This window comes from Salmo trutta, chromosome 16 (genome assembly GCF_901001165.1).
Source record: "Salmo trutta chromosome 16, fSalTru1.1, whole genome shotgun sequence".
NCBI lineage: Eukaryota > Metazoa > Chordata > Actinopteri > Salmoniformes > Salmonidae > Salmo > Salmo trutta.
In genome coordinates, this window is record NC_042972.1 from 30,594,200 (window position 1) to 30,608,693 (window position 14,494).

A 14,494-nucleotide genomic window follows, 5' to 3' on the forward strand; every position below is an offset into this window, starting at 1 on the left:
TCCAGTTGCAGAGGGAGATGTTTAGTCCCAGGATCATTAGTTTAGTGATGAGCTTTGTGGGTACTATGGTGTTGAATGCTGAGCTGTACTCCATGAACAGCATTCTCACATAGGTGTTCCTTTTGTCCAGGTGAGAACGGACAGTGTGGAGTGCAATTTGAGATGGCGTCATCTGTGGATCTGTTGGGGTGGTGTGCGAATTGAAGTGGGTCTAGCGTTTCCGGCGGGCTGGTGTTGTGAGACATAAACAGCTTTTCAAAGCACTTCATGGCTACCGACGTGAGTGCTACGGGCGGTAATCATTTAGGCAGGTTACCTTCGCTATCTTTTGCACAGGGACTGTGGTGGTCTGTTTGAAACATGTAGGTATTACAGACTCAATCAGGGAGAGTCAAGTAAGAGTCTTTCCAGTTGGTCTGCGCATGCTTTGAGTACACATCCTGGTAATCCGTCTGGCCCCGTGGCTTTGTGAATGTTGATCTGTTTAAAGGCCTTGCTCACATCGGCTACGGAGAGAGTGATCACAGTCGTCCGGAACAACTGGTGTTCTCATGCATGCTTCAGTGTTGCTTGCCTCGAAGTGAGTATATATGGCATTTAGCTCATCTGGTAGGCTCGTGACACTAGGCAGCTCACGGCTTGGTTTCCTTTTGTAGTGCACCATAGTTTTCAATCTCTGCCACATCTGACGAGCATAAGAGCCGGTGCAGTAGGATTCAATCTTAGTCCTGTATTGACGCTTTGTCTGTTTGATGGTTCGTCTGAGGGCATAGCGGGATTTTTGATAAGCTTTTGGATTAACCTCTCTAGGGTAGGTGGGACGAAATCGTCCCACCTACTCAACAGCCAGTGGAATCCCGTGGCGCGTTATTCAAATACCTTATAAATGCTATTACTTCAATTTCTCAAACATATGACTATTTTACACCATTTTAAAGACAAGACTCTCGTTAATCTAACCACACTGTCCGATTTCAAAAAGGCTTTACAACGAAAGCAAAACATTAGATTATGTCAGCAGAGTACCCAGCCAGAAATAATCAGACACCCATTTTTCAAGCTAGCATATAATGTCACATAAACCCAAACCACAGCTAAATGCAGCACTAACCTTTGATGATCTTCATCAGATGACAATCCTAGGACATTATGTTATACAATACATGCATGTTTTGTTCAATCAAGTTCATATTTATATCAAAAAACAGCTTTTTACATTAGCATGTGACGTTCAGAACTAGCATACCCACTGCAAACTTCCGGGGAATTTACTAAATTACTCACGATAAACGTTCACAAAAAACATAACAATAATTTTAAGAATTATAGATACAGAACTCCTCTATGTACTCGCTATGTCCGATTTTAAAATAGCTTTTCGGTGAAAGCACATTTTTGCAATATTCTAAGTAGATAGCCCAGCCATCACAGGGCTAGCTATTTAGACACCCACCAAGTTTAGCCCTCACCAAACTCCGATTTACTATTAGAAAAGTTTGATTACCTTTGCTGTTCTTCGTCAGAATGCACTCCCAGGACTTCTACTTCAATAACAAATGTTGGTTTGGTTCCAAATAATCCATAGTTATATCCAGAGAGCGGCGTTTTGTTCGTGCGTTCAAGACACTAAAGAAGGGTGACGCGCCCAACGCATTTCGTGACAAAAAATTTCAAAATATTCCATTACCGTACTTCGAAGCATGTCAAACGCTGTTTAAAATCAATTTTTATGCTATTTTTCTCGTAAAAAAGCGATAATATTCCGACCGGGAGTCGTTGTTTTCGTTCAAAGAGAGAGAAAGTAAACATGGAGTCGACTCGTGCACGCGCCTCAGTCTCATTGTCCTCTGATCGACCACTTACCAAATGCGCTAATGTTTTTCAGCCAGGTGCTGCAAAGACATCATTCAGCTTTTTGCCGCCTTCTGAGAGCCTATGGGAGCCGTAGAAAGTGTCACGTTACAGCAGAGATCCTCAGTTTTCAATAAAGAGAGTGTAGAAGCCCAAGAAATGGTCAGACAGGCCACTTCCTGTAAGGAATCTTCTCAGGTTTTTGCCTGCCATATGAGTTCTGTTATACTCACTCAGACCCCATTCAAACAGTTTTAGGAACTTTAGGGTGTTTTCTATCCAAAGCCAATAATTATATGCATATTCTAGTTTCTGGGCAGTAGTAATAACCAGATTAAATCGGGTACGTTTTTTATCCGGCCGTGCAAATACTGCCCCCTACCCTAGAGAGGTTAATGTCCCGCTCCTTGAAAGCGGCAGCTCTAGCCTTTAGCTCGGTGCGGATGTTGCCTGTAATCCATGGGTTCCGTTTGGGATATGTACGTACAGTCAATATGGGGACAACATCGTCGATGTACTTATTGATGAAGCTGGTGACTGATGTGGTATACTACTCAGTGCCATTGGATGAATCCCTGAACATATTCCAGTCTGTGCTAGCAAAACAGTCCTGTAGCGTTGCATCCACATCATCTGACCACTTCCGTATTGAGTGAGTCACTGGTACTTCCTGCTTTAATTTTTGCTTGTAGGCAGGAATCAGGAAGATATAATTATGGTCAGATTTGCCAAATGGAGGATGAGCTTTGTATGCGTCTGTGTGTGGAGTAAAGGTGGTCTAGAGTTATTTATTTTTTTATTTTTTCTCCCTCTGGTTGCACATGTGACATGCTGGTAGAAATATTAGGTAAAATGGATTTAAGTTTGCCTGCAGTATAGTCCCTGGCCACTAGAAGCGCCACTTCTGGATGTTGGTTTGGAGCCCGTAAAATGGCAGCCATCCCTTCCGGCACCATTATGTTACTCTGATTAGAAGACAGTAGGCAGTAATTACCTGTTATGTGGCCTGCTGTTTTATCTACTCCCATAATCCAGTATTGGCATTTTGATTAACTATCTTTCAATGAGGTTAGGTGGAGCAGGCAATGTTGTGCTCTTTGTATGGAGAGTAGAGGTCGACCGATTATGGTTTTTCAATGCCGTTACCGATTATTGGAGGACCCAAAAAAAGCCGGGACGATTAATCGGCCTATTTGTTTATTTGTTTGTAATAATGACAATTACAACAATACTGAATGAACACTTATTTTAACTTAATATAATACATACTATCAATTTAGCCTCAAATAAATAATGAAACATGTTCAATTTGGTTTAAATAATGCAAAAACAAAGTGTTGGAGAAGAAAATAAAAGTGCAATATGTGCCATGTAAAAATGCTAACGTTTAAGTTCCTTGCTCAGAACATGGGAACATATGAAAGCTGGTGGTTCCTTTTTAACATGAGTCTTCAATATTCCCAGGTAAGAAGTTTTAGGTTAAGGTTATTATAGGACTATTTCTCTCTATGCGATTTGTATTTCATATACCTTTGACTATTGGATGTTCTTATAGGCACTTTAGTATTGCCAGTGTAACAGTATAGCTTCCGTCCCTCTCCTCGCTCCTACCTGGGCTCGAGCCAGGAACACATCGACAACAGCCACCCTCGAAGCAGCGTTACCCATGCAGAGCAAGGGGAACAACTACTCCAAGTTTCAGAGCGAGTGACGTTTGAAACGCTATTAGCGCGCACCCGGCTAACTAGCTAGCCATTTCACATCGGTTACACCAGCCTAATCTTGGGAGTTGATAGGCTTGAAGTCATAAACAGCGCAATGCTTGAAGAATTGCGAAGGGCTGCTGGCAAAACGACGAAAGTGCTGTTAGAATGAATGCTTACGAGCCTGCTGGTGCCTACCACCGCTCAGTCAGACTGCTCTATCAAATATCAAATCATAGACTTAATTATAATATAATAAACACACAAATATGAGCCTTAGGTCATTAATATGGTCGAATCCGGAAACTATCATCTCGAAAACAAAACGTTTATTTTTTCAGTGAAATACGGAACCGTTCTGTATTTTATCTAACGGGTGGCATCCCTAAGTCTAAATATTCCTGTTACATTGCACAACCTTCAATGTTATGTCATAATTACGTAAAATTCTGGCAAATTAGTTCGCAACGAGCCAGACGGCCTAAACTGTTGCATATACCCTGACTCTGCGTGCAATGAACGCAAGAGAAGTGACATAATTTCACCTGGTTAATATTGCCTGCTAACCTGGATTTCTTTTAGCTAAATATGCAGGTTTAAAAATATATACTTCTGTGTATTGATTTTAAGAAAGGCATTGATGTTTATGGTTAGGTACAGTCGTGCAACGATTGTGCTTTTTTCGCAAATGCGCTTTTGTTAAAACATCCCCCGTTTGCCCAAGTTGGCTGTCTTTGTTAGGAAGAAATAGTATTCACACAGTTCGCAACGAGCCAGGCGGCCCAAACTGCTGCATATACCCTGACTCTGTTGCAGAGGTGACATTTTCCCTAGTTAAAAGAAATTCATGTTAGCAGGCAATATTAACTAAATATGCAGGTTTAAAAATATGTACTTGTGTATCGATTTTAAGAAAGACATTGATGTTTATGGTTAGGTACACGTTGGAGCAACGACAGTCCTTTTTCGCGAATGCGCACTGCATCGATTATATGCAACGCAGGACAGGCTAGATAAACTAGTAATATCATCAACCATGTGTAGTTAACTAGTGATTATGATTGATTGTTTTTTTATAAGAGAAGTTTAATGCTAGCTAGCAACTTACCTTGGCTTCTTACTGCATTCGCGTAACAGGCAGGCTCCTCGTGGAGTGCAATGTAAAGCAGGTGGTTAGAGCGTTGGACTAGTTAACCGGAAGGTTGCAAGATTGAATCCCCGAGCTGACAAGGTAACAATCTGTCGTTCTGCCCCTGAATAAGGTAGTTAACCCACCGTTCCTAGGTCGTCATTGAAATAAGAATGTGTTCTTAACTGACTTGCCTAGTTAAAAAATATTATAAAATAATAAATAAATAAAAAATAGGCAAATCGGTGTCCAAGAATACCGATTACCAATTGTTATGAAAACCTGAAATCGGCCCTAATTAATCGGCCATTCCGATTTAATCGGTCGACCTCTAATGGAGAGGCATTTCTACTATTGAATAGGGATGGGACTTTGCTAAATCTGACTTTGATCTGATATCTACCAAGTAATGTTGGGCTCAGTATCACTGAAATTGATATTGTAACCATTACTTTTTACACAACAATACTGCTTCTGCTTTGACTTTAATGGGGTACATGATAAAACGAACATAATTAGAAAAAAGCTTTACATGTGTGTCAATACTTAGCCTTACTGTCAGCCTCTATTAAACTATTACATTAGCCTAGGCCTAAATGTTGGAATTCTTCAAAGAAATGTAAGATACCATCCATTAAAATAACACGTTAGCAAGCAGTTATTTAACCACCATGACACAGTCCTGTCTAAAGGATGTATTCAACATGACCTTCTTTGGTACTATAAAGGCTATGTTTCAACACTTCCCTACTTCAATTTATTCAGTCTTTGGTCTGTGCATTGTCTGTACGGCCAGTCTACTGCTGCTTATTGTTAATGTATGCTTTCCCCTGCTTCTGAAAGGTGTCTAAATGTGTCCTTGACCCTGCTGGTTATCTCACATACTGTAGTCTCTGGAGTGAAGCCAAATAGGGGGTGCTTATAACCTGGACAGTGTGTGGTGAAATGGACATTCATTCTTTTGCATATCCCACTCCCTCCCATGCCTGAGAGTTTGGTCACAGCATGGGATCAGCCATTATTGGCTGCGACCTGGGAGCAATTAGGGTTAAGTGCCTTGCTCAAGGCCAGATTGACAGATTTGTTTTATCTCGTTGGCTTGGGGATTTGAAGTAGTTACTTGCCCAAGGCTCTAACCCTATTGTATTTAACTTAGGGGTATGGTACTGTGAGCAGTCCTAGTGGGGGATTTATGGCTTTTTCTGCTCCGCATAGTGTGTGCTGTGAGGGTGCTGGCTGCCCTGTGTGCAGGAGTGTGTTGTGACCTGCTCTAATGCTCAGAGCGAAGACAAATAAAATGGTTTCAATATGGAAAGCAGAGCATTGCACACCTCATTGATTCTACTTTATGGCCCAGTAATGGCTCTGCAGCTACCAGGCACCAGCTGTATTTGTTTGCTCTCCACATTTCCAAGATTGTGGCCAACTGGCCCAGTCTTTTTTGCTCGCAGGGAAGTGCAAGATAATTGGACATGTGCAGTTTCTGTCAAGGGGCTCACATTACTCTTTCCAATGGGCCACAAGACCTCCAAGAAATCCTGCACCTCAACAGATGCAACTGTTTTTGTTTAGCCATTTTAGTGAGTGTTTGTTTCACTGTGTGTGTGTGATTTTTGGTTGTTGTACATATTTGTGTGAAATTGTGAATGAATTTTATCAGACTACTTAGACCTGGAGGATTTGTCAACTTTGTCAACTTTGTCCTCTTGTTCCTCTGCTGTGACTGATTGACTATTTATTCACACTAAAGCTCTGATGTTCTTATCCCAGACAGCAGTTGTCAAACGCTAATTTTGACTCGCCTCCAATATCCCGGAAGACCCCGGCCTCATCTGTCAAGTGTAAAAAACCTAGACAGACCACGGGCCCCAAGAAGGAGGCCTCCATCTTCAATCACTTTTTCAGAAAGGGGCCCACAACCTCCACAACTTCTCTCACTACAGAGGCCCTGCCAGCACAGCAACCTATTCCCTGCAGAAAGAGACTGTCTGGCACTCCTCTACGTAGCCAAACAGTGAAGGAGAGCCCCTGTCCTACACAGACTGTGAAAGTAGACCCTGATCATCAGGTCTCTGGGAAGGAAGAGCCCATTGAGGACATACCGGCCCAGGTGCTGGTGTCTGTGAAGATGGAGAAGATTGACTCCTCCATGACAGGGCTGTTGTCCCTGGCTGATTCACAGTCCTCATCACAGGACCTGGAGCCTCTAGTTAAAGGTAAGGCCTGCCTGCTGACTGACTGTCTCCAGGAATTATTCGGTGTGTGTGAAGACACTAATTCTATTTTCCATTGGAACATTTTGAAAATGAGAGACTTGGCTGCCAAAACATAGTGTTTCTAATGCATACAGTATGGGCCTATGCTTAAAATGGAAATGCCCTCCATAGAGAAAGCAGTGTTGGTTGTACTGTTTTTCATATTACTAATTGTATAGGATATTCTTGTCCATTAAAGACATGCTCAGGACCTTTGGCGACTACTAAGTATTTTTTAAACCTCCCAGTTTGAGCTGGATGTGTAGTTCATACATGCATAATCTATGAGCAGAATTACTGTTTTACCTCAATTAGCCACAAAATCCCTAGATTGAAAGCTACTGTTTTTCTGGAAGCTGTGCTACGCTATTTTTCTTACATTTTCCCCCATGTGGGACAGCCCCCTAGCAATTTGAGTTCTAGCCAATGAGCTTCAGCCCCTCACCTTCTGAGTGACAGCTTGCAAGATGCACACACACAGCAGAGCGAGAGAGCAATGACATGATGCACATACAGTACCAGTCAAAAGTTTGGACACACCTACTCATTCAAGGGTTTTTCTTTATATTTACTATTTTCTATATTGTAGAATAATAGTGAAGACATTTGGGTGATAGTGAAGGCCAGGTCATCTGATGCAGCACTCCATCACTCTCCTTATTGGTCAAATGGCCCTTACACAGCCTGGAGGTGTTTTTGGTCATTGTCCTGTTGAAAAACAACTGATAGTCCCACTAAGCGCTAACCAGATGGGATGGCATTTCACTGCAGAATGCTGTGGTAGCTGTGCTGGTTAAGTGTGCCTTGAATTCTAAATAAATCACCGACAGTGTCACCAGCAAAGCACTCACACACATCCTCCTCCATGCTTCACAGTGGGAACCACACATGCGGAAATCATCCGTTCACCTACTCAGCGTCTCAGAAAAACAATGCGGGTTGGAACCAAAAATCTCAAATTTGAACTCATTAGACCAAAGGACAGATGTCCACCAGTCTAATGTCCATTTCTCGTGTTTATTGGCCCAAGCAAATCTCTTCTTCTTATTGGTGTCCTTTTAGTAGTGGTTTCTTTGCAGCAATTCGACCATGAAGGCCTGATTCACGCAGTCTCCTCTGAACAGTTGATGTTGAGATGTGTCTGTTACTTGAACTCTGTGAAGCATTTTATTTGGGCTACAATCTGAGGCTGGTAACTCTAATGCACATATCCTCTGCAGCAGAGTTAACTCTGGGTCTTCCTTTCCTGTGGCGGTCCTCATGAGAGCCAGTTTCATCATAGCGCTTGATGGTTTTTGCAACTGCCTTGATACTTTTAAAGTTTTTGAAATGTTCTGTATTGACTGACCTTCATGTTTTAAAGTAATGATGGACTGTCATTTCTCTTTGCTTATTTGACCTGTTCTTGTCATAATATGGACTTGGTCTTTTATCAAATAGGCCCATCTTCTGTATACCCCCCTACCTTGTCACAACACAACTGATCTGCTCAAACACATTAAGAAGGAAAGAAATTCCACAAATTAACTTTGAACAAGGCGCACCTGTTAATTGAAATGCATTCCAGGTGACTACCTCATGAAGCTGGTTGAGAGAATGCCAAGAGTGTGTAAAGCTGTCATCAAGGCAAAGGGTGGCTTCTTTAAAGAATCTCAAATATAAAATATGTTTTGGTTTAACACTTTTTTTGGTTACTTCATGATTCCATATGTGTTATTGCACAATGTAGAACATAGTCAAAATAAAGAGAAACCCAGGAATGAGTAGGTGTGTCCAAACTTTTGACTGGTACTGTATCTGGACATATGTGATGTAGTAGGGGACCACTTTTTGGACCACTTTTGGGTGTTGAGCACTACCTTCAGAACTACTGGCTAAAAAGCATTCACAATTACTGGATTATCCCTTAAATGATGGATGATTTCAATGCTGCATGGAACTCTGGCCATTTCACAATGTGTTTCTCCTTTTCTATATGTGTGTTTGTCTATAAATCCTGCTGTGTGTGTTTTGCAGTGGAGTGTCCTGTGTGTTCTGTGGGCATCCTTGAACAGTTCATCAACAAGCACCTGGACAGCTGTCTGACCCAAGGGGAAAAGAAGGAGAGCCTTAGGAGGTACCATTGAACACACATCTCACAGGGGTTCAAGAGTTCACTTTTTTGACGTTTCTACTTATTTTAGACATCCTTGACACTGATGACATCCAAACTAAGCTGAAACTTCATAAAAGTGTCCCTTAGAATTCCCCTAGAATGTTCTATTAACTTTGATGTAAAGCTAGCACTAGGTCAGGTATGTGACTTATGTTTTGATTTATTTTAACATGTATTTGTGTTGTATATTTTGTTTAGATTTATGTTTGGGGAGATGTAATATCCCTTCCTCTATTGAAAGTACTGTCTACTCTACCTTCAAATTTGAAGTCAACCTGGAAATGTTTATTTCTGTAGAAATCTAATGGAAGGTTCCACAGTAGGATAAATATAGTCCTGAGCTATTTGATTCTCCATCATAAACGGGCAAAGTGTACATGACAGCACGGAACCCTTGATTCGTGACCTTGATGTCAGAGTGATGGATTACACAAGTTCCTATACTCTTCAACACATTTGACCTGCCACTCAGCTCTGAATAGGAGCTGGTGATGAGTTTTCAATGCTACTGTACTCATAAATACAGGCATTGCGTCTTGGTGATGAGATGCCATGTGGTCAGAACCTTGTCTCCTCATGGACTTTCTATCTGAAAGCAGAGATTTGAAAGTATACTTCACATAATGGTTAGTAGGAAAGGGGAACAACAACAGAACTGAAACAGAATTACATAGAAAGCCCAGATAAAACCCCAATATATTTATTAGCCTAACGTGGGTGGTAAGCGCAGTAGTGGAAAAACCCAATTGTCAAACTTGAGTAAAAGTGATAGTCACCCAGTAAAATCTTACTTAGTAAGAGTATTTGGTTTGAAATATACTTAAGTATCAAAAGTAAATGTAATTGCAAAAATATACTTAAGTATCAAGTAAAACAATAACTAATTTCACATTCCTTATATTACGCAAACCAGACGGCACAATTGTATTTTTTACATTTTATTTACGGATAGCCAGGGTCACACTCCAACACTCAGACATCATTTACAAAATCAGCATTTGTGTTTAGGGTTTCCGCCAGATCCGAGGCAGTAAGGATTACCAGGGATGTTCTCTTGATAAGTGTGAGTTGGACCATTTTCCTGTCCTGCTAAGCATTCGAAATGTAACCTGTACTTTTGGGTGTCAGGGAAAATGTATGAGTAAAAAGTACATTATTTTCTTTAGGAATGTAGTGAAGTAAAAGTTGTCAAATATAAATAATGTACAGAGACCCCAAAAAACAACTTAAGTAGTACTTTGAAGTATTTTTGCTTAAGTACTTTACACCACTGGGTAAGCGATAGCGAAGAGCTTTATACCATACACTGCTGCCAAGATGTCTGGCTCCAAATATGTGTCTGTTCTTACAAGTGGTAGCGGAGTGACTCCCGGCCTCTAATATAATTTCATTACAGAGCCTCGCTCCGCCCTGCATATCAGGCCTTAGGTTAACCATAATAAAGAAAAGGAGAGCCTCACACTCTAGGAGCTCAGATGCTATAATTTAATAACCGTTGTTTCGACAGACAAGCTGTCTTCATCAGGGTAAAATGACAAACACTGTGGGTCACTAGTTTATATGGATTCGAAGGTTAACTATGGACATTACATTTATGTTGTCTTCTTCTGTGGTGCCCTCCCTGTGATGGACTCTTATTGGGCCAGCCAGAGGTCCGAGTGCTGCAATAACAACACTTCCTCACTGTAGTTCATCATGGAATGAATAATAGTCTAATGACCATGTTATAACAAGTTGTAAACTGATCTTCTCTATGGCTTCATATGGCACAGCTCCCTAGGTGCCGAGAGGAAGCCGATGAGGAAGCTGGTATACACTCTGCTGTCCATGCAGGAGCTGAAGAAGAGGCTGAAGGAGTGCCACCTCTCTGCCCAGGGCACCAGAGACCAGCTAGTCAGGAGGCACCAGGACTTTGTACACTTCTACAATGCCCAGTGCGACGCCCTCGAACCGAAATCAGGTAAGAGTGCCATTTTCACTGTGTGAAAAATGACGATGACAGGGCGTCAACCTTGGCTGATGATACAAATCTGCTTTTAATGTCAAAGCAGTCTTCTGACCACCATAAATGTAGTTTCCTCCATTCAAAGCCATCGTTGTATAAATGTTTTGGCCATTTTTGACTCCAAGCTATCATTCACGATTGACGAACCTTTACAAGAAAAATGTGAAATCACACCTGCTAGTTCCAATTTGTGTGCGTGCGCGTGTAGCGGAGGTAATTTACAGCAGCCCAGTGTGGTGTGTACAGAGCCAGGCCCACTGACGACTGTGTTTGGGGAGAGCACTGCAGACCATGTCACAGCCCTGCCAAGTCCTCTCTGAGTTAGTATTTCCCCATGATGACACAGAATCTGCCTCTGCATGGAACGGTCAGAGGTTCAGTACAACAGAATAGTCATCTCTGATGGGAAGCAGTGTTTGAATGAAACACCAAGGTCTGCTTTGAGCCTAGCACATGATTTGAGAGTCTACTCCTATCAAGACTTAAAATACTTGCTAGAGCTGAAATGATTTTTCTTGCCTTGACTTTTGCCATGCTTCTGTGATGTCTTGAGGGTGTTTATTACAGTACTTGTACATGCTCTAAGAATGTCAGTGAGTGACCTTGATACATGATCATGCTCGGTGTATAATGGCATGTCCTCCTAGACCTAGCTCTTGGCCTGTACTATCCAGTCAGTAGTTGGGCATGTCAGAGGATAAAGGCTGTTAACAACACACTACTTTATATATTTTACCTCGGCGGACAGGTTCTCTAATCCAACAGTACCTGCTCAGACTAATCGACATGAAATGGCCAGAAGACGTGTGTGTACAAATCTCCCAGAAAAATGTAACTACTTGATAGTTAATGTGCATCTCTGGGGATACTTCATTTCCTCAGTAGTGGTCTCTGGGTCATATACCTTAATGTGGTAAAAACAACAGTTCACATAAACAAGCCATGTCTGTGATCCAGAGGGTCATAAAGGTCTCTGTTCATCTTCTTTCAATAGCCAAAGACATCGCCAAAGAAGTGGAGGCCAACGAGAGGGCCAGGAACCAACTGCAGGGGAAAACCAAAAGTGTACGTACCAAAACAGGATCAAAGCATCATTGACTAGCGCCACAGGACCACCGGATAGTTTCTGTTGTTCCCAACATGGCAGTATGTCCAATAAAAGGTCTTGTCCCTCGTAAACAACCTGGTCTAGTGTGTTCTTGAAGTTCAAATGATCACTTTACATGGTCTTTTTGTTGTCCAATTGTGTTGCAGGCTATGGTCTTCTCTAAGAACCAAAGTCTGGGGCAAATCGATGAGATGCATTCAACTTACAGTAAGTCATGTCTGACTGGTACGCTTCCTCCATTGATCTGTTGTCAGTAGCTAGGTTGTTATCCAATTTGTGACAGATTTTAATGCTAATATTCAAAAATCTGCATAAAGAAAATATGCGCATTTTCCCACCAGTGGTGTTTTCACCAAACGGATTTGTTACGGATAGAAATCAGTGAGTGATGACGTAGTGCACACAAAATGTTATTTTTCATTTACCGAATAAAAAAGATAAAGTTCAATGTGTTTCCATCGCATTTTCAGCTCTACCAATAGTTTTGTCACAAACTGTTGCGTTTAAATAGCAAATGTGCCTGATTTTGCCAACAGCATACAGTGCAGGTAGGCTGTGTGGGTAGGCTAGTCTACATGATGAGATTATTATGGATAAGAGCGAGAATATTTTATTTGTCAAACGGCAGTCAAGCATTGATCATCATGTCACCAGAATCAGACCCTCTATTTATTGGAATGGATCATCAAGATCAATGTACTCTCTCACCACCCTGTGACGTTCATCATAAGTTATTTCATCTGTAGCCTAAGAAATTGCATGGTTTCCCAAGTCGTAGTGGAAGGATCACACACCATATCATTGCGTAAATCCAAGTTTAATTCAATATGATGGTTATTATATGAATATTTGCGCATAAAAGCGTTTCCACTGCCATTTCTCGCAGAATACATTTTACCGACACAAAAAAATCCCCTGCATGTCGAACAAACAAATGTATCTGTCGGCACCTATAGATTTTGTACCAAAGCTTCCTGTTTCCATCACAGATGTCGTGATTTCTTTTTATACAGTATGACTTTATTTGCATAAAAACTGTGGATGGAAACGTGCTGTGTGAGTTCAGAATTGTTTTTTGAAGGCCTTTTTTCCATTGACTTTAGCACTGATGTGTATTATTGTCTACAATGGATGTGTGCGATATTGATTAAGTTGACCGTTGATCCCTGTTTCGTCTCTCAGTGAATCTGAATGATTTCTCCTGGTGAGTCAGAGCTGACGTCACCTCAGTGAAGGGTTGGCGTAGAAATAGTTTAGCAGCATCACTGGGCTCTGAGTGTATTCTCACTCTATTTGCACTGGTGCAAAGTATTCATGAATTTATCCATAGTAAACCTCCCACATCAAAAAATACTATAGTTTACTATAGAATATTAAAGTACTTACTATGGAATTCTGTAGTATGCTGTAGAAACCTATACTCTAAACTGTAGTATCCCTCAGTCGTGTAGTGTTTACTTTAGAATTGTGTAGTATACTGGAGAATACTATACTACACACTGTAATATCCCTCTCGATCATGTAGTGCTTACTATAGAATGTTGTAATATACTGGAGAATTCTATACCCAAACACTGTAGTATCCCTCAATTGTGTACTGATTACTATAGAATTTTGTCATGTACTGGAGAATACTATACTATAGTGCTTACTATAATATTTTTGTAGAATACTATGCTACACACTGTAGTAGCCCTTGATTATGTAGTGCTTACTTTAGAATGTTGCAGTGTACTGTGTAGAATACTATACTAAACACTGTAGTATTCCTCTACCACGTAGTGCTTACTTTAGAATGTTGCAGTGTACTGTGTAGAATACTATACTAAACACTAGTATTCCTCTACCACGTATTGCTTACTTTAGAATGTTGCAGTGTACTGTGTAGAATACTATACTAAACACTGTAGTATTCCTCTACCACGTAGTGCTTACTTTAGATTTGTTTTTATCGATTGAACTGTTAGCTGCTAGATATGTCGATGCTTTTTTTCATTTGAACGTGATCTCCTTGGGGAGCTCATGCCAGTAATTTTCCTCTGAGGTTCCCCCCTCGATCATGTAGTGCTTACTAATATAATTTTGTATTATTCTTATTTACAATGACCGCCTTTGTTCTTAACTGACTTGCCTAGTTAAATAAAAAATAGATACTAAAACACTGCCGGTGTTTATTATTTCAGAGTGCTTAGTCATTCCAGTCCACTAGAGTGGTGCACTCACTTTAGTCCTTGTACCAGTTTAGGAGAAGTCATCTTCCTCTGAGAGCTGTGAAGTGAATCAGGCCA

At 41.0% G+C, this 14,494-nt stretch overlaps 1 protein-coding gene across 2 annotated transcripts in view; it reads left to right on the top strand.

Annotated features, from left to right (window-relative positions):
• The window catches only part of LOC115150525 (E3 ubiquitin-protein ligase RAD18), a 99,757-nt gene that overhangs the window by 12,225 nt on the left and 73,038 nt on the right, over positions 1 to 14,494 (top strand). For both annotated transcript variants that reach the window (XR_003867121.1, XM_029693931.1), the window contains exons 5-9: positions 6,454 to 6,899; positions 8,955 to 9,054; positions 10,866 to 11,053; positions 12,093 to 12,163; positions 12,353 to 12,413. Coding sequence is in view for 1 of the 2 variants with exons in the window: in XM_029693931.1 (XP_029549791.1) it covers positions 6,454 to 6,899; positions 8,955 to 9,054; positions 10,866 to 11,053; positions 12,093 to 12,163; positions 12,353 to 12,413 (866 nt within the window). In the remaining variant the exon portion in view is untranslated. The remainder of the gene's footprint in view (positions 1 to 6,453; positions 6,900 to 8,954; positions 9,055 to 10,865; positions 11,054 to 12,092; positions 12,164 to 12,352; positions 12,414 to 14,494) is intronic.